The sequence below is a fragment of the Pan paniscus genome, chromosome 11 (genome assembly GCF_029289425.2).
Source record: "Pan paniscus chromosome 11, NHGRI_mPanPan1-v2.0_pri, whole genome shotgun sequence".
Lineage (NCBI taxonomy): Eukaryota > Metazoa > Chordata > Mammalia > Primates > Hominidae > Pan > Pan paniscus.
In genome coordinates this window covers 103,163,047-103,183,729 of record NC_073260.2, presented here as the reverse complement: position 1 = coordinate 103,183,729, position 20,683 = coordinate 103,163,047, and the positions used below count along the sequence as shown (strand labels likewise).

The following is a 20,683-nucleotide window of genomic DNA, read 5'->3' as shown; positions in this document are numbered from 1 at the left end:
GCTAATGAGACATACGGTGTTACAACAAGCATATGCAGTTACTGCACATGTGCACCCAGAGGACAACCAAGAACATGCTTACTAGTAACGCCTCTTCCCACCTCCTTATGGATAATCATGGAAGATTCCCATAAAAGGAGTCTCCCTAGTACTAGTCTTTACTCTCTCATCCTTACTAGCAGCCTGCCCTGAATCCTGTCTGTCTCAGGGGGTACTGTCTATTCTGCACCTAGCTTTCAAAATATTCGTTTTCTTTTTTTTGGCAATAAATTACTCCATGCTGCATCTCCACCGCCGTGTGTCTCTTGTTTAAATTCTTAAAACTAGCAAGACAAGAATCTAGGTCTCACATCAGCCATCAGCAAGAAGGCAAACTTCTCAAAATTGTTTTCTCTATATATTGCCATTACCTTCTCTTCTCTTATTTACTCTTCTACCTACTCCTGTATGGTTTCTACTGATTAAGTCTATCAGTCAACTGGTTGATTCTACCAATCAACTTCCACTAAGATCACCAATGCCCAAATTACCAGGCAGTTTCAATCTACTCTATATTTTGCATGAATGCATCAATTCTTCTAAGCAGTTTTAGTCCTTTAAATTTATTATTATCACCATTCTCTCTTTTCCTTCTAATATTTGGCCATTCCAAATCTGTTTCCATTGTAGCTCTTTCCTCCCTTTAAAGTTGAAAGTTGCAGGAGGAAATTTTCAGTCATTTTGTCATTCTGTAAACACTTCTCACATGACCACTGCTGTTCCTGGAGTTTCAGGTCACGGCATTGCTTGAAAATTGCAGACTGAAATATCAAATTGCCAGTGCACATTTGCACTTATGTGTCTACCAGTCAACTGTAGAAGATATCTGCTGCTTTTGTTTTTGTTTCCTGATATGCCTTACTCCAGCTTCTGCTGAAAAAAAAAATACTGTTTTTTGGTCTTCTTCTTATATCATTTATCTAACAGATTTAATGATTATTCTTGTTTTTAGGTTTTTTCCCTACACAAAGAAAGATAAAAGACAGCATGAAGTGTATTTGTATCTTCATCTCTATAACCTGAAGTCAACATACAAGCTGGCTTATAGAATGTAAATTTGTACTGTACTTATAACTTGAGTATAATAACAATGAATCAATGAATTGAACCATACATTTTTAAATCATGTTGGAGAATCGGCTTGGTGTTTCTCCTTAGAGAATAAACAAATCCAAGAAGTTTTCTATAGTAAATATTTAATAAACTAAACAAAATAATACATCGACTAAACATAGAAAATATATTTTGTTATGTTATCAACAATATAAAGGTATACATTTTATGCATTTCTATGGGCAAAAAATTAAATATTATAAATAGTCAAATAAATATACATTTAATGAATAGATAAATAGATCCATCAGCTTAGTCATCTGTAAGGGACTAGTTCCTGTGCAACTGAACACGATGTTGCTTAACACACTTGAAAATACTTGACGCGTTTGATTCAACTCATGGTGTGGTTATAGCAGAAACAAGAGTCTTTAAAATGGCAGATCATGAAAGTGTGAGCTGGTGTAGTCGTCAATGGGAGTCGTTTCTGTGTTGGATCAGGTCTTATTCCTTCCTCCTTAACCTTTCTTGCAAGTTTCTTGATGAAGAGAAGGATCTCATGATTTCTGCTCTGACAACCTCCCAGGCACAAGGGCTGTACTTTTTGTCTGTCAGGTAGAGAGTGATTCTTTGGAAGTATTTTCTCACAGCCAGGATGGAGTCCTCATTCATTAGGGGAGTCTCTCCCACCCACACCTCCTGCATCACACAGGCTTCCAGGTCATTCAGCTGCTGGTAAAGTTCAGTATAGAGTTTGTCTAGAAGCCTCTCATCCCAAGCAACAGATGAGTCCTTTGTGCTGAAGAGGTTGAAGGTCTGCTGAATCACCTCATGGAGGACAGAGATGGCTTCAGCCTTCTGGAACTGGTTGCCATCAAACTCCTCCTGGGGAAATCTGAAGTCGTGTCTGTCCTTCAGACAGGAGAAAAGAGAGATTCTCCTCATTTGTGCCAGGAGCATCATGGTCCTCCTGTGTCCCAGGCTGTGGGTCTGAGGCAGATCACAGCCCAGAGAGCAGCTTGACTTGCAGCTGAGCACCACCAGGGCCATCAGTAAAGCAAAAGGCAAAGCCATTGTAGATGTTGCAGATGCTGTTGGACTTGTTGAGATGGGTGACTCTGAACCTTCAGCTCTAGGTTCTCTGAAGACCTTGCTTTATGTGTAGGTCTTAAATAGGGAACATACTAGTTTCCATTTTCAGAATTTACTTTCTACTTCTGATTTTGCTTTCATTTATGTACTCTCTACATGGGTATAGAGTAGTTTTTCAACCAGTTTTGTGTGTGTGTTTGTGTGTGTATGTGGTCATTATTGACACTCCCTTCTCTTGCCTGCCTCCAGAGTCTTTTAAGAAATTTTTTTCTTAATTGAAATTAAATTTTTATTAAATTTTATTAAATTTTAAATGTTATTAAATTTTAATAACAATTATATTGTATATCTCCTTATGTACTGTATGTATATCTACTTTGCACACTAAAAGAAAAAGCATAAAGTTTACTTTTATTATTTCTTGATCTGTTAGGAATGGCAAAATAATTTAACTAAAAGTTATATTTTTAAAAATTTGACATTTAACTTAACTCTGAGCAGCAACTTTTAATTCACTCTTTGTTTATATAAATTATCTCAAATTTGCAAATTAAGAATGTATTAGTAATATACATAATAATACGAACATGATGACATACATAAGTTTCTTAAAGGTAAAAAATGAAATTGTTTTCTTAAGTTTGATTTTTAGTGTACTTAACTTTTAATTTTGCTTTAAAAAATAAACTAATTTTTAATTTCACTAGCTGCTACATATTCATCCAGATTGTCAGCATTTTATTCTTTTCAGCATTTGACATTAACTGTTGATGTGTTGAAAATATTTAGTAGAATTAAATAATAACATATACATGATTTGTATTTAATTCTCAAAGTCTACCTAATACTCAGAATCCCTGAAGCTCAAACATAAGCAACATCTGGAAGAAAGGCAATCACAGCAAATGATGGAAAGAAAGTCCTCCAGTAAGCCATCTATTCGCCATAGATTTATAACACTGATTGTGCTGTATTTTGTCTGTTTCTACTGAATTCAATGTCAGTATGTCTTGTGCGATACACAAGAAAATTCAATAAGGAAAGTGAACACTAGAGAATAAGATTATGTAAGAATTGAGCTTTGGAGGACCACAAACTATTGTAATATCTGAGAGTTGTTCACACCCCCAAGAACTAATTTCTACAACCTTGGGGGCAATACCATCTCCAATAGAAATACACAACTTTGAAAATATCATCAATTTTATTTTTTTGTATTTTTGCATTAAAGTTCAAATTCCTCAACATACATTTATAGTTTCTAAACCAAGTCAATTCTATTAAACAAAAAGAAACCATCTTTGTCCTAAATTCATAACTGGATAAATATTATCATGTTAAGCATTAACTTACAACTCCAATCCTGAGCGCTGGGATTTTTTTTTTCATAGCAAGTTAAATTGCCTCAGTCCTATAGATTCCCTCTCTTAAAATGGTAAGTATGGAATCATCTTTGGCAAATCATCTCTTTAGTAACTGGACTCTGTTCTATTGACTGCATTATCCTCAGTACCAGGCCTAGTGTACTTATTCAAGAAATAGTTTTTGCTGAAGCAATTTATCATACTTTCTCTTTCTACTAGAAGGCATTCATGGGTGACCAAGCTATTTTGTTTCCATCATGGCCATATTTGTTAGGATTATAACAGACAATGGCTAATATTTCCACTCTACTCTTACTAAGTGTCAATAATGATTATAGAATGTATTGCCAAACCCACTGGATATCTAATTCCTTTAAGGTATATACGGCACTGGGAATTCAAATGCAAACACAACATAATTTTCAGCCTTTGCGTAGCACTATATTAAACTATATTATGACCTCATGTCTAAATTGCCCTCTACATTTTATAATATAAATTAACCAGCCTGGTGTCATAATATCGAGCCAAATGTCCAAACTCAAACTCTCCCTGATTCACACAGCTTACAGCAATCAGACAACAAATTACACTACATTTTGTGGGTAGTACCCCTGTGATCCCCAAGTCATCAATCTTCTAACTTTCCTGCCCTTGTTTAATAAGGCCAACTTCCCAGAATGTGTGTGTGAACTATAAATTGTTGGGACTTCCTTTTTCCATCACCCAGAAATCTAGGCTTTAAATCATTTGATGATATTTAGATGACAACAGTATAAAATCAACATGTCTGTATGAGGATAGAGATGAGATAGGATCAGTTTTTTAAATAAACTAAATGCATTTTAGTATTTATTATTTTTAGTGATTTACTTAAACTCTTTATATCATTAATTAACTTAAACTCTTTACATCATTAAAAGGCTCAGAGTTCTGAAATGGCTACAGGTATTTCCATAGTAAATGAACTTTCTTTCCAAAAATGTATCTTGCAAAAATTAATAACTTTTATAAGGTAATCCAGTCAACACATTTTTATTGGATTTTAGAGTTTAACCTAATCATCATAGCTTTTGAATGCAGGACAGTCCTGCTTAAGCTATTATTCTTAGTCTATCAAACACTGGAAAAGGAACCTTTTTTTTTTTTTTTTTTGAGACGGATTCTTGCTGTGTCTCTTAGGCTGGAGTGCAGTGGCAAGATCTCAGCTCACAGCAATGTCTGCCTCCTGAGTTCAAGCAATTCTCATGACTCAGCCTCTCAAGTAGGTAATACAGGCGTATGCCACCACACCTGGCTAATTTTGGTAGAGACAAGGTTTCGCCATGTTGGCCAGGCTGGTCTCGAACTCCTGAACTCAAGTGGTGTGCCTGCCTCAGCCTCCCAAAGTGCTGGGATTACAGGCTTGAGCCACCATGCCCTGCTGGAACATTTTTATTTGTTTACCTGGATTGTGTTGGGGACTTATGTATATTCCCTTTTCATGTGATATTTTGCTATGCAAATTTGTTTTGCCACTCCTGGACATGTTTTATTTTCATCTTCATTTCATGTCAATAAAAGTATGTAAATATGACAAAAACAACTGAAATGTACAATGTTTCTATATAGTCCTCATAACACCAGGTGTCTTTCTTTCTCATTTCACTTTCCTAGAAAGTAAAAGTCGTCTGATTTCACATCCCAATGCACAGAGACAGAAATAAAATATATGTATGTCTAAATGAGAAAAATTTAAGAAGGAACACAATAGAAATTAGAAAATAATAAACTAAAAAACCAAATATACCAAAACTTATACAATGAAGTGAAAGCAGTGCTAAGTGAGAAATTTACAGCCATAAAAGCTTATAAAGAAGAGAGTTCAAATCAACAACCGATATAGTTTTGTTCTGTGTCCCCACCCAAATCTCATCTTGTAGCTCTCATAGTTCCCACATGTTGTGGGAGGGACCTGGTGGGAAATAATCAAATTATAGGGGCAGGTCTTTCCCATGCTGTTCTCATGATAGTGAATGGGTCTCCCAAATCTGATAGTTTTAAATGAGTCTCACAAGATCTGTTCTGATAGATGAATCGGTCTCACAAGATCTGATAGTTTTAAATGGGTCTCACAAGATGTGATCTGATAGTGAACAGGTCTCATAGGATCTGACAGTTTTAAAAATGGGAGTTTCTCTGCACAATCTCTCTCTTTGCTTGCTGCCATCCATGTAAGATGTGACTTGCTCCTCCTTGCCTTCCACCATGTTTGTGAGGCCTCTCCAGCCATGTGGAACTGTAAGTCCAATAAACCTCTTTCTTTTGTAAATTTCCCAGTCTCAAGTATGTCTTTATCAGGAGCATGAAAACAGACTAATACAACAACCTTATTGTACACCTTAAGTAACTAAAAAAAGAAGTGCAAATAAATAAATAAACCCCTAATCTAGCAGAAGGAAGGAAACAATAAAGCTGGAGCAAAGATAAATAAAATAGAGAATAGAAGAGCAATTATAAAAAAAAAATCACTAAAACTAGGGTTGATGTTTTGAAAAGTTCAGCAAAATCAACAAACCCTTACTAGATTATTTTTTTTAAAAGAGTATACTCATATAACAAAATTAAGAATATAAGAGGAGACACTACAGCTGATGCCACAGAAATAAAAGGTCATAAAACTATGAAAATTATGCTTCGGCAAATTGTATAACCTAGAAAAAATTGATGAATTCCTAGAAACATACAACTTACCAAGACTGAATCATAAAGAAATAAAAATTTGCAATAGACCTATAAGGAGATTGAATAAATAATTAAAAATCCCTGAAAAAAGAAAAGCCCTGGGCCAGATGGCTTCACTAGAGAATTCTATCAAAACTTCAAAAAATTAACAGGATCTTTCTCAAACTACTCCATAAGATTGAAGAGGAGGGAACACTTCCAAACTAATTTATGAATCTTGCATTAACCTGACATAAAATTCAGTGAAGGACATGATATGAAAACTACTACAGACCAATATCTCTGATGAATATTGATGCAAAAACCCTCAGCATAATACTTGCAAACCAAATTTAACAGCACATTAAAACGATTATATAACATGGCTACATGTGATTTATTCCTGGAATATAAGAATGGTTCAACACATAGAAATAAATCAATGTAGTAAACTACATGAACAGAATGAAGGGAGGAAAAACCATGATCACCTCAGCTGATGCTGAAAAACCATTTGATAAAATTCAATATCCTTTCATGATTTAAAAAAAACACTCAACAAACTAGGACTAGAAGGAAATTAACTCAACATGATAAGGGCTATTATATGAAAATCCCACAGTAAATATCATGCTCAACTGTGAAAAACTACACGTTTTTCTTCTAAGTTCAGGAAAAAGGCAAGAATGTGCTCTTACAACTAGTATTTCAAATCCTGGCCAGAGTATTTAGGCAACAAAAAGAAATAACAAGCATCCAAATTATAAAGGAAAAAGTGAAATGATCTCTGTTGGCAGATGACATATTCTTATATGTAGAAAAACCTAAAGATTACGCGCGCGCGCACACACACACACACACACACACAGAGAGAGAGAGAGAGAGGGAGACAGAGAGAGAAAAGAGAGAGAACTTATAAATGAATTGAGCAAAGTTGCAGTATACAAAATCAATAAACAAAAATCAGCAGCATTTCTATATACTAACAGTGGATAATCTTAAAAGGAAATTAAGAAAATACTCTAATTTACAATAGCATCAAAAAACATAAAATATTTAGGAATAAACTTAATCTAGGATGTGAAAGACATGGACACTGGAAACTACCAAATACTACTGAAAAAATTAAAGATGACAAAAATAAATGGGAAGACATTTACTTGTATCCATCATGGGTTGGAAGACTTAATATTGTTAAAATCTGCATGCTCTCCAAAGTGATATACAGATTCAATGCAATCTCTATCAAAATCACAGAGGCATTTTTAACAGACATAGAAAAAATATATCCTAAACGTCATGGTCTCTGGGTTGCCGAAACAATCTTGAGAAAGAAAAACAAAGCAAGAGGTCTCATATTTCCTAATTTTGAAACATATTATGATGCTACAATAATTAAGGTAGCATGGCACTTGAATAAAAACAGACATATAGACTAATGGAATTAGTTTATTAGTGAATGAGCTTCTCTAGTGCTTTTCTTCTTCTAGGATATATTCATTCAGGTTCATGTGGTTGTGCTTCCCTGGGCACTCAAGATTCGATTAATATGGTCAAGGCCCTTTCTTTCATTAATTTATTTTATTTTTGGAGACAGAGTCTTGCTCTGTCACCCAGGCTGGAGTGCAGTGGCACAATCTCGGCTCACTCTAACTTCTACCTCTCGGGTTCAAGCTATTCTCATGCCTCAGCCTTCCAAGTGCTGGGATTACAGACATGCCCCACCACACCTGGCTAATGTGTGTGTGTGTGTGTGTGTGTGTGTGTGTGTGTGTGTGTTTTAATAGAGACGGGGTTTCACCATGTTGGCCAAGCTGGTCTGGAACTCTTGAGCTCAAGTGATCCGCCCGCCTAGCCTCCCAAAGTGCTGGGATTACAGGTGTGAGCTACCTGACCCAGTCCATTATTTTGTTACTGGAGAAATATAGCACTTCTCAGGCTTTCCCAATACCCCTAAGAGGAATTTCATTATTTTTTTTCAGGTGCATGTGGGTGTGGAAATTTTAATATCAAAATAATGTAATTTCCTTAGTATCACATCACTCACAAGGTATTTATCACATCAAGTTATTCCGTAAGTGTAGGCTCATCAAATCCTGATGATTTTAGAACTCTTTTCCCAAGGAGGGCCTTGCTTCTTTGTTGCCAAAATAATAAATCCCCCTGACCCTTGCTCTTGCCCCTAGAGTTTTGTGTGAAGGAGTATTTGCTCCCAGTGGTGACCCCCTCGTCTCCTGACCCAGATCCTAGGTACCAAAAGTCTCAACACCCCTAGAAGGCTGATTGCAAAGGTTTGTTTTGTCTAAGTAGGTAAGGGAATTATCCTATTGTGATTATTTTATCTTTAGTAGTTAAATAATTTTAACTTTGTCAAGTACAGCTTTTATTCTTCAACTGTTTTGCTATCTTCAACTCCTTTAAACTATGGAACAGTTTTATGCTTGAAATTTCTGAGCTAGGCACAAAAGACTCAAAGGTAATGTTTCTCTTTAGAGGCTCATATTACAGAAAATGGTGACCCTCAGTTGTTCACCAGTTCAGCGTGATCTGTTAAAGTTCTTTGCTCCTCTGTCTATGTGAAACTTTGATCGTGCAGGGCAGTGAGCCCCCATGCTATCATGTTAAACAGTCATAGCCATCCTTTACTGATTGATTTGTGATTCTTCATTTTAAATTTAAACCTCAACAACAAATGAATTTTTAGAACACCTTTTTAACGTAGTGGTTTACTGGGCAAAGTTTGTCTTGCTGCTACCACATTACATTCTAATTCACTATGAAGTCACACAAACAAAGGGAAGTAAAAGAAAGGCAGAAGAGCTGCAGTGGTTTTCTTTATAATTTCCAAATTTTGTGGTTTTCTTGTCTCTTGTTTCAACTTTTCTAGAAAGTAGTACTTGACAGTTGTTTGTAGACAGAAAGAAAACAGAAGCCATTCTGACTGTCATGAAAGTGAAAGAAGGGAAGTTACTTTCCCCTGACTAATTGCAAAGTGTAAGTTAGCAAAATTCAATGCAGCAAAAATTGGGGACTAGAGCCTCTGGCAGAGTGAAAACATAACGCCAATGTTGAGGTGCACAAAGGCAGAAAAATGTCTGCATCTGCCAGAGGTTCTAAGAAAAGCAATTCCTGGGTCAATGGACTGAATTCAGCTTTCCAAGACCAGCTACTTGACTTTCTTTCATATAATTCACATGTGATCAGCTCTAGACAGAAGGGAGAAGTCACACCAATCAATTCCCATAAGCCTGTAAGCAGGCTGCAGTCGCTAGACAACCAACAAAGTTCTCTGGCAGGATAATGCATATTAGCCTTGCCTAAAGACTCCACCTAGTTAATAAATTTACTCAGGCAATGAAAACATAGCCTTGAGAAACCAGGAATTAATGGAAGAGAATTGGATGATCCCAAAAGATTCTATTTTAATCTGGATGATAATATCAAAAATGATAACACCAACGTTTATTGCAGGCCTAATAGGGACCATCCACTATTTTAAGATTTTCCTTTTTGAGACAGGGTCTCACTCTGTCACCCAGGCTGGAGTGCAGTGGTGTGATCCCTGCTTGCTGCAGCCTGACCTCCTGGGCTCAAGCAATACTTCTACCTCAGCCTCCTGAGTAACTGGGACCACAAGCAGGCATGACCACATATGGCTAATTTTTTTTAGAGACCAGGTTTCACCATGTTGTCTAGACTGGTCTTGACCTCCTGGGCTCAAGCAGTCCTCCTGCCTCAGCCTCCTAATATGCTGGGATTACAGGTGTCAGCCACTGTGCCAGGCTGTTTTATGATGTTTTGAAAATACTTTCTCTGTCCTCTCAATAACACTATTTGGATTATACTCTTTTATAAAACTATTGGCAGAGAAATATAAATCTGCAGGGATGAACTATTCTGACCACACCAATAATGCAAGGTCGAAACCTTAGGGAGAATCATTATAATGGCTTGACTGGAAGGACCCATTAAAGGAAGGGGGGATAGATATGAATTTATCAACCAAGGAGAGACCAGGGCATAAAATCAATAGAGCAGAGAGGGTGAGATGACAAAGGATACTGAGATCCATTTTGAATGCCAAACATTTGCTCTTGCTTTATAGAGCAACAGGGGGTGTGGTGTAAGTGAATTGAATTAACTGCCTTGAAGTTCTAAGGAAAAGTAGACTAAATATATTCCTTTTTTTTTTTTTTTTTCCTTTTTTGAGACAGAGTCTCACTCTGTCGCCCAGGCAATGGTGACATCTTGGCTCACTGCAACCTCCACAGCCTGGGTTCAAGCGATTCTCATACCTCAGCCTCCTAAGTAGCTGGGATCACAGGCACCTGCCACCATGCCCAGCTAATTTTTGTATTTTTAGTAGAGGCAGGATTTCACCATGTTGGCCAGGCTGGTCTCGAACTTCTGGCCTCTAGTGATCTGCCTCATCCTCCCAAAATGCTGGGATTACAGGCATGAGCCATCATCAATTGAAAAAAAAATCATAAAATTTAATTAGTGATTTATTCAAAAATATACTAAAACAACTCTATTAACCCATCAACTACAAACTCCTGGAAGCCAATTTATTTTTTTACTCTTGAGTTTTTTTATGTATTTAAGAATAAAGAAAAAGCAATGAACAATTTCCAGGACAGCCCAGCAGTACATGCTCTGATTTTTTCCTCCTTCAAGACTCACAGGTCAGCCTCCCCATCAAACATGTAAACTATAGAGATGTAAGATGTCCCCACCAAACATCTAAACTATATAGCATCTAAGCAGCCTAAGGCTTTCACCAGATGCCCAGCACTTTGGGAGGCAGAGGCAGGCGGATCACTTGAGCTCAGGAGTTCAAGACCAGCCTGGCCAACATGGTGAAACCCCGTCTCTACTAAAAATACACACACACACAAAAAAATTAGCCAAGTGTGGTGAGGCATGTCTGTAATCCCAGCTACTTGGGAGGCTGAAGTATGAGAATCGCTTGAACCCAAGAGGCAGAGGCTACAGCAAGCCAAGATTGTGCCACTGCACTCCAGCCAGGGCGACAGAACAAGACTCTGTCTCCAAAAATAAAATAAATTAATGAAAGAAAGGGCCTTGTCCATATTAATCGAATCTTGAGTGCCCAGGGAAGCATAACCACATGAACCTGAATGAATATATCCTAGAAGAAGAAAAACACTAGAGAGGCTCATTCACTGATAACCATCAACCTCTGCTTACTATGTAAACTATAGAGATCTAAGTTGTCCCCACCAAACATCTAAACTATATAGCATCTAAGCAGCCTGAGGCTTTCACTAGTTGCCCAGTCTTCCAGCCAGAAGAATTGTGAGCCAAATAAACATTTTTTTCTTTATAAATTACTCAGCTTCAGGTATTCCTGGACAGTGTAACTGAACCCAGGTGCAGCTGCTCACCCCTCGAAAACCAAACTCAAGAGATGATAGTTGCTGGGGTCGGGGGAAGCAGGTTCATTAGGAAAGCCAGCAAACTGAGAAGATGGTGGACTAGCATCATAAATACCATCTTAAGACAGTACAAATTTCAGGCTCTTTTTATATTAAGGGCTAGCAGAAGAGGAGGGCGTCAGGATTAAGAGGAGATCTTCAACAGCAGATATCTGGGCACCAGCGAGGGTCCAAGGAGGTTGGAAAATTATTTGTTCTTGGTCAGGTCACAGTGCTCCTACAGTGTTTAACAAAACATAGTTGTTTACATCCTTCTTCTTGAATACCAGTGTTAGTTTTAAAAACTACATGACTGTTGTTTTTGCACATTATCTCAGTGCTCTAAAATAATCCCAATCTATGTGCAGGAATGGGTATAGGCCCCATAAACAAAATGGAGTTCGTTATGTTAGGTATTTTGCTGTCTCACTGCTACAACTGCAACACAAAATGAATGCTTTTAAAGGGCTGCTTGCCAAGGCAAGTCTGGCTTTAACTACAAACTCAGCCACATTGCTTAGTATGGTTGTCTTTGGCTGTGTATGGTTGTCTATGGTTGGCATTATAATAAATGATATTTTCCTGTCATAGTAGTAGAAAGTTTTATCAAAAAATAAATGTTTACAAAGTGAAAATTGTAAGGAACACCTCTTACAACCAAGCAGTTCCAAAGCAAACAGAAACAAATATGGTGGGCTCGCTGAGCACTTTCATGCATTGTTGTGCATCTGTATAAGTGTCATATGCTTTGTGAATTTTTGTTTTGCAATCATTTGTACTCATTCATTCATTTATTCATTTTCCAATGCACTTATTCCGTTTCAAGGTCAAGGGTGGCAGGAACCTATCCTCACAGATCAGGGTGTAAGGTGGAAACCCCCACTGGACAGGAAGCTATTTAATCACAGGGCACATTCAAACACACACACACACACACACACACACACACACACACACACTCACTGAGACTGGAGAAATTTAGACAAACCAATTAACTTAACGCGCACATATTTGGGATGCAGGAGGAAACTGAAGTACCTGGAGAAAACTCATGCAGACATGGGGAGAATGTGCAAACTCCATACAGACAAGGCCCTGGTGGGGAGTCAGTTTCTTCTCTCATCAATGTTACAAGGAAATGACATAGAATGAAATGACGTTATTGGAGGGTCTTCCTGCGACCCTTCTGTTCAAGAATTGTCTTCGTATTGTTGGTCTTTAAAGGAGGCTGCATTGTGAGCAGAATTTAAGAGATCCCTTGGACTGCATTGGTCCCATGAATAATTTTCCCTGCACTGTGATGACGTGCTAGGTTCTAGGGAGAAAACAAAAGTTTGCATCTGGAAGTGGGTTAACCCTCATCCCTCCCTGTACTCTGCAGGCTGCTGTGGTGTCCCTGTTACCCATGCCATGGACACTGATGTTGGCCACAGCTCAACAGAACTCTGTTCTCAGCATCCACTTTAATCTTCTCTCCTTCTGATAGGAATGATCTGAACAGTTGACTTAATGCTGCTCGTTGGTATTATTCCATCTCCTGAGTACCTGACACTGATGTCTATGCTTTAAACATCTCTGTCCTCCTTCCACGTTCTCAGGCTGCTGCTGGCTCTTCCAGCTTATTCCAGTGCATGATGTGCGCTTTCATTGTTTGAACAAATGAGAGTCCTGTGCCTGGTGCAGTCTCTTCCTGAAGGAGTCAGAACTTGGAAGCTTCTAAACAGAGTCACAGATGAGCTCCTGCATTCTTTATCAGCTCAATGGACATAGAGGTATAGGCAGGACTCCCTTCATTTACTGCATTTTGATGCCAGACTGGACATCAGAGGGTCTACACCCCTACAGCTCATGACTCACCTGGCAGGAAGGGTGGAAGTAAGGCCACACGCACACTCCTGCTTCTGAGTCTTGAAAAACAGGACTATCTCCAGAGGGTGCTGCATGGTGATACCTCGCCATGTCTCTCTGGGCACCGGGCACTGATCCCTGCCTCCCCACACCTTTTCTCAGGTGGACTAGATGTTCCTGGGTGGAGGTGGGCCTGGGAGCAGTAAACCTGTCTCCTCAGTGGGACGAGGGCAGGGCCAGCAGCCCAGCACTCAGTGTCCCCACCACGCCCTCTGCCTAGGTGTCTCGAGACCTGCTGCTGCGTTCCCCAATACTGTAGATTATATATAACAACTTAAAAACTCTGAGATATGAAATGAGATATGGCTATAGAGATTTATCAGGGCAGGGTGACAATATGAAGCCAAATCACAACTTTTAATATAAACATAGTATAAACTATAATATAAATATAATGAAAAATTACCTTAAAAGTGTAATCAGTTACCCGAGAATAGAAGGGGTTCTAATATTTGAATGGCTAATTTGGCGATCACAAAAGACACAACCAAGTGAATCAAAAAATGTTCCCGTTGTCCTGCCCCTAAACTGGTTCCCTATAAGTGGTGGAGGAGGAAAGGAAAAATGGTTTAATATGTAAACTATGGCCCTCTAACTCAGGAATGGAAGAGAAACAATCTAATAGTTGGATCTCTAACCTGAGTCAGACAGCTGACAGATCCCTGCTAAACTGAACCCTTGCCCTGCTAGCTGAGCAATTGACACCTGCACAATTCACACACATTTTCTTATTACTTCCTTAGTTGCGATGTTGCCAAGATGCCTCTCTATTCTACCCTGTTGACACCTGTGGCAATCACTGCATTCTCTGAAGTTCCTTTATTTATGTCAGTGGTCTCTCTATTGAATCGAGGTGGAATTGATGCAAGCTCATTCCTTATTCAAAGGGAGAGTGAAAATTTTCTCAATTATAAAGTTGACAGAAATTATCTGATAGGAGGAATAAATTTGTAAAACTGACAACTTACTTAAAAGAGTTAATGTGCCTTCAAACAGGAGAGTTTTCCTGATTTCCCTTGAAGTGCCACAGTCAGATGGGATGGTTCTCACCTCCATGTGACCTGCAGTAAGTAGAGGGAGGGACGAGTCAGGAGACCCTGGGAGGCTGCACAGGCTGGAAGCAGGGGACACATCCTGACATTTTCTCTCCCCAGGGCTGCCCATTGTCCAAAGAGGACATGTCCTGCCTGAAGCTGGGAGTATTTTCCCTCTCTAATATATGAAAATTAAAGAAATGGGCTCATTCCAGCATTTGGGTCAGTTGTTTCCAGGAAAGTTCCTCTTTTTAGCTTTGAAGAAAAAGGTGCTGGAAGGAGACAGACTTCTACAGAGAACAGACTTGCCCACTGTCTCTGGTCTTGGCAGGTAGGTGGCTCTCTCACAGTGTGAAGTTACCCTTGATACCCCAAAAGCCAAAGAGATCAGGGAACTCAAGGCAAGGGAGAGCAGAGCTCCAGACATGAGAAGGACCTACCCATGACTCTTGGGGCTTCATGAGGAAGACAGGAAACTCTATGTAGTGGGGCATCTGTGGCTACTTTGTCTCTCTCTCTCTCTTTTTTATTTGCATTCTTCGAGGAGTCCCAGGCTTTCTAGAAGCCTTCTCTACAACCCTTTATGTGGTAGCCAGAACTCTGACGTTTCTGCTTAGTAATTTTCCGTCCACTGACCACCAAATGCAGAGGCAGGGGCTTGTCGATGATAAGAGAGAGCTAGATGAACGACTGAAAATGGCAGAAGGAAGGAGGGGCAGAAGTAAATAGAAGAACAAGTCTTAGAGGAGCCAGATTGGGGAGGTCTAAAGCTTCTTCAAAAGGCCAGTGAAGTTTTACATTTTTTTCAGCAAAAATCCTGCCTACAAGAAAGGAAGCAAACAGAGGTTTCAAATATATAATTTAAAAAGGCTTAAGTTTACAGAAAAAATGTTTCCATGGGATAAACAAGATCCCAAGGAGAAAATCAGAAAGACCCTTAAAAAATGGTAGCCTTGATATCAGCTTTAAATTAAGCTAGTAATTGAATACAGAGCTCCTAAAATTACTTTAAAACCCCTTACCGGATTTCGGCAAGAACAAACAACCCATATTTCTAATGTTTGAAACTTTCTTTTTTCTCTTTTCTTTTAAAACAAAGACACCTACCAAGTGACTCAGTGCCAAAACCAAGCCTTTTTTGACTTCACCAAGGATGCATAAGACATCTTCAAAGAAATGCCAAGATGCAGTCCTCTCAAAATTCAGAGCCACCTCTAAAGATCGCCGCAAGAAAGAAATATTTAGACACCTCGAGAGCTGGCAATAGTCAATATGTAAACTTTTAATGGGCGCCTCCAACTTTTGGTTTGGCCCCCTGCACACATCGAAGGGCATCCTGATAGGCAGCAAGCCAAGTCAGGTTCTCAGGACACAAAACAGCAAAACAACAGCTGTCTATTGAAGGGAAAGGATCAATAACACATGGGTCCCATAAATCCAAATTTACACAAGAGAACAATTCAAACAAATGATCTTCTCCTGATGACCTGCATTTGGAAAGGAAGAAATAAAGATAAATTTTTACCTTTAGTTCTTGACCAGACACTACAAGCAGAAATTCAGAACTGAACTTGGTAAAAATTCTTACCTTTACTGGCAAGCTCTTTATCAGCATTTTACCTGGACCTCATCAGTAGGTGAGTCAGGTGCTTCAGGCATCCCATCTTCATCACCACAACTATAGGGGTAGAAATAGTGTGATCTCTTTCCTTCCTATCAAAAGGGTCACAGCTCACACGCCTAAAACAAAAGACAGCTTAACAAGAGAAAAGCATAACACATTTATTTAATCACAGGTTTATAAAACTACGGAAGCCTTCAAAATGAAGACCCAAAGTACAGGAAAAAACTATCCATTTTTATGCTTATGTTCCATGAAGAATGGCCAGCTGTGTAGAAATGTGATTAGACAAAAAGGGCATCATCTAATGCTAATATTCTGAGTAGGGGAAATCCAACAAGGCCTTTCTGGTCAGATACTTCTTGGCCTCTCCATGCACCATTCCTTCCTCTTGGGTATGCGGCAGAGCCCTTTTTGGAATGGGGGTCTTAGTATCTACAATCAAACAAGGCAGGTCAGAGAATTTCTTTATGGCCAGTTCAGTTCTTACACACAAAGGTGAGGGAAAGTTAGAGTCATATTTTCAGATTTTATGGCTGGCTTTGGGGAAAAGGGTCTCCCTCAGGAGATGAGGCGTGACAAACAGCAGGGCAGGAGAAGGCTAGAGAGAAACTTTGCTTCTGAAGCTGCTTCTGAGAACTTCACTTTGGGGTATTATTTTTGAGCCTCAATAGGAGTGAAAATGAGATCCAGAAAAGCTGGGGAAGAAGGAGATAACTGTGCTGGGTATCGGAATCAGCAAATGAATGGTATGTATATTTCACTTAGGTTTAAGAAAATAAACTCTTCCAGATTTTCCTGTAAGATACCGTATCCTGACTGAATATACACATCAGACTTATCTTCAGTATGAAGGGTGACTATTTTTCAATTTTCTCCAGAATACTCCAAGAATTCTGCTTTTTAGATTATTATGTGCTATGGAGATTGAGGAGAGAAGAGAACATTCCCTTTTCTGTTTTCTCATTTTCTTTTTTTTCTTTTCTTTTTTTTTTTGGTGGGGGGGACGGAGTATTGTTCTATTGCCCAGGGGCTGTAGTACAGAGTCGCCATCTCTGCCTCCAGGGTTCAAGCGATTCTCCTGCCTCAGCCTCCCGAATAGATGGGATTACAGCTACCCAACACCATGCCTGGCCAAATTTTGTGTTTTTAGTAGAGACAGGGTTTCACCATATTGTCCAGGCTGGTCTTGAACTCCTGAACTCAAGTGATCCACCCACCTTGGCTTCCAAAGTGCTGAGATTACAAACATGAGCCACTGCACCCAGTCCCTTTTCTGATATATAAGAACTAATTAAGAAAATAATAACCATATATTTATAAAATAAGAAAATAAGCATATATACATATATGTTTTATATATATACACTATATATAAAATATATATATAGTGTGTGTATGTATGTGTGTGTGTGTGTATATACACACACACACACACACACACATACATTCTAGAGGCTGGTCTGCCTGAGATTTAGGCAGAGACACAGTTCCAGACCATATTAATCACCATTGTCTCTTTTTGTCCATCCCTCTGTTTCCTTTGTGGCTCTTCTCTTCCTTCCCTTTAAAGGTGGAAGGTCCTTAGAATCACGTTTAAGTCCTTTTCTCTGTCTATACTCTCTCCACACATGAGCACTTTCATTTCTGGGATTTTGCTTGCCACATATGCACCCCCAGCAATTGCATTCCTTATAATTTGCAAACTCACATATCCAACTGGCAATAGACAGTTTCTATCACATGTTATATCAGTCAACTTATAGAGGATATCTGTTTATTTTTATTTCCTCACATGTTTCAGTGTACCTCCTGCCGAAAGAAATCATTGTTCATTCCTTTTTCTCCTTAGAGTATTTAGGATAACTGATATTAAGTATGATTACTATTTTTAGTTTTATTCCATACAAAAATCAAACATGCAAGAGAGTAGGAAGTAGATTTATTGTATTCACCTTTATAACTTGAGTACAACATACAAGCTGGTTTAGAGAAAGGTCATTTTTACTTATATCTCTCATATAATAATGATGAGTAAATAAATTATACCCTTTATTCTCTCATCAGGTTGCACAGTCAGGCTAGGAATTTTGTATTAAAGAATGAACACATACAGGAAGTTCCTATAGTAAAAGTTTAATGAACAACATAAAATAATGAATTGAGTAGATATAAGGAACATGTTTTATTACACTAACCACAGTGTAAAGATGCACATGATGTTATATGAACAAAAATAATTTAAATCTTATCAATAGTTAAATAAATATTTAAATAGATAAATCAGTTCATCAGCATGGTCATAGTTATAGCAGAAGTGAGAGTCTTTGAAATGGCAGAATTCATGAAAGCATGAACTGGTATATGAGTCAATAAGAATTGTTTCATGTTGGACCAGATGTTATTCCTTCCTCCTTAATCTTTCTCGCAAGTTTGTTGATAAAGAGAGGGATCTCATGATTTCTGCTCTGACAACCTCCCAGGCACAAGGGCTGTATTTCTTCTCTGTCAGATAGAGAGTGATTCTTCGGAAGTATTTCTTCACAGCCAAGATGGAGTCCGCATTCATCAGGGGAGTTTCTCCCACCCTCTCCTCCTGCATCACACAGGCTTCCAAGTCATTCAGCTGCTGGTAGAGTTCAGTGCAGAATTTGTCTAGGAGTTCCTCATCCCAAGCAGCATATGAATCTTTTGTGGTAAAGAGGTTGAAGATCTGCTGGATCAGCTCATGGAGGACAGAGATGGCTGGAGCCTTCTGGAACTGGTTGCCATCAAACTCCTCCTGGGGAAATCCAAAGTCATGTCTGTCCATCAGACAGGAGGAAGGAGAGATTCTGCTCATTTGTGCCAGGAGCATCAAGGTCCTCCTGTTATCCAGGCTGTGGGTCTCAGGCAGATCACAGCCCAGAGAGCAGCTTGACTTGCAGCTGAGCACCACCAGGGCCATCAGTAAAGCAAAGGGTGAGGCCATCGTAGATATTGCAGATGCTTCTGGGCTTGCTGAGGTGGGTGACTCTGAACCTTGGGCTCTAGGTTCTCTGAAGGCTTTGCTTCCTGCAGTTGCCTTAAATAGGGAACGTACTGATTTCCACTTTCTTAATGCTTCTGGGCCACTTTCCATTTCTGTTTTTGCTTTCCTTCTTGAACTCTTTACATGAGTTTAGAGCCGTGTTTCTCAACCATTTTGTTTTTCATTATTGTCTCCCCCATCTTATTCCCAGAGACTTTTTAGATTTTTTTTCCTAATTGAACCCACCGTGAAAATGTAATAACACAGATATAATATCTATTTGTGTACTATATGTATATCTCTATACTCAAAAAGTACAAAGTTTAATCATTTTATTCAATGCAAGTTTAAAAATAACCAAATGAAAATTTTAAGATAAAAGTTAAATTTAAACGCTATTCAAATTTAACTTAACTTTATAACTAAATTTGCTTATGGGCTTCAATATAGTTTATTTACTAATATAAATTGTAATGTATTAAATTACATAAGAAATTTAACAAATTATAAACATTATCTAATGTTTCTAGATAAACATTATACAGCTAAGTAATGAATGCTTATGAATTATTTGAAACTGATAAAGACTTAATAATTTAAAATATTTTTATCATTTATTTTTATTATACTTAACTTTTAATTTTGTTGCATGTGAGAAATTTTTTAACTTCACTAGCTGCTAGATACTCACCTAGAGATTGTCAAGAATTTTTTCTTCAATTCTTGACCTAAATATTGATGTGTTGAACAACTTCAGTAGAATTGTTAAAATATAAATTATTTATATTTCATTTCAAGCCCACAACACAGACAGAAATGCTAAGGATCAAACATAAGCAATATCTATAAGATGGCCAATGACAAACCATATGTATGCAGAGGACACCTCTCATGACATGACTCTGAGATCTAATAAACCTTGGAAAGTACTCCAATCACAGCTACCCATTTGCCATAGGTTTGTAATGCTGAACTTTTATACCTTTTGTGTATCTTCCATGAACTCAATGTCAGTGCTTCTCATGTGATACACAAGAAAACCCAATGGAGAGAGAAAAAAAAAAACAGCTAAGGAATAAGATTTTGTTAAATAGGTTGAGCTTTGAAGGGCCACAAACCATTTAAATATGTAAGATTTGTTCCCACTCCCAAGAACTAACTTCTACATCCTTGGGAGTAGTATCATATGCAATGAGAATACACAATTGAAAAAACATCCTCGATTTGATTAAAAAATTTTTTGCATGAAAGTTCAAATTTCCAAAGTGCCTTCAGAGGTTCTTTGCTGATTCCTAGCAAACTAAAGGAAACTATCTTTGTCCTAGATGCACATAATAGGATGTAAATATAATAACATAAATAAATAGACAATTGTTTTACATAGCATGCCAGACACCAGATATCTTTCTTTCCCATCTCAT

At 38.2% G+C, this 20,683-nt stretch overlaps 2 protein-coding genes across 2 annotated transcripts; both read right to left on the bottom strand.

The window, feature by feature from the left end:
• Window positions 1–1,477: 1,477 nt before the first annotated feature.
• On the bottom strand, window positions 1,478–2,422 carry IFNA6 (interferon alpha 6). The gene has a single exon (XM_003830674.3). The coding sequence runs from the start codon at window positions 2,164–2,166 to the stop codon at window positions 1,597–1,599; it is 570 nt and encodes a 189-aa protein (XP_003830722.1). The 5' UTR covers window positions 2,167–2,422; the 3' UTR covers window positions 1,478–1,596.
• A 16,181-nt stretch (window positions 2,423–18,603) lies between these two features.
• LOC100972005 (interferon alpha-1/13-like) lies at window positions 18,604–19,505 on the bottom strand. The gene has a single exon (XM_003830675.4). It carries the CDS (start codon window positions 19,371–19,373, stop codon window positions 18,654–18,656), a length of 720 nt encoding a protein of 239 aa, XP_003830723.3. The 5' UTR covers window positions 19,374–19,505; the 3' UTR covers window positions 18,604–18,653.
• Window positions 19,506–20,683: the final 1,178 nt, after the last annotated feature.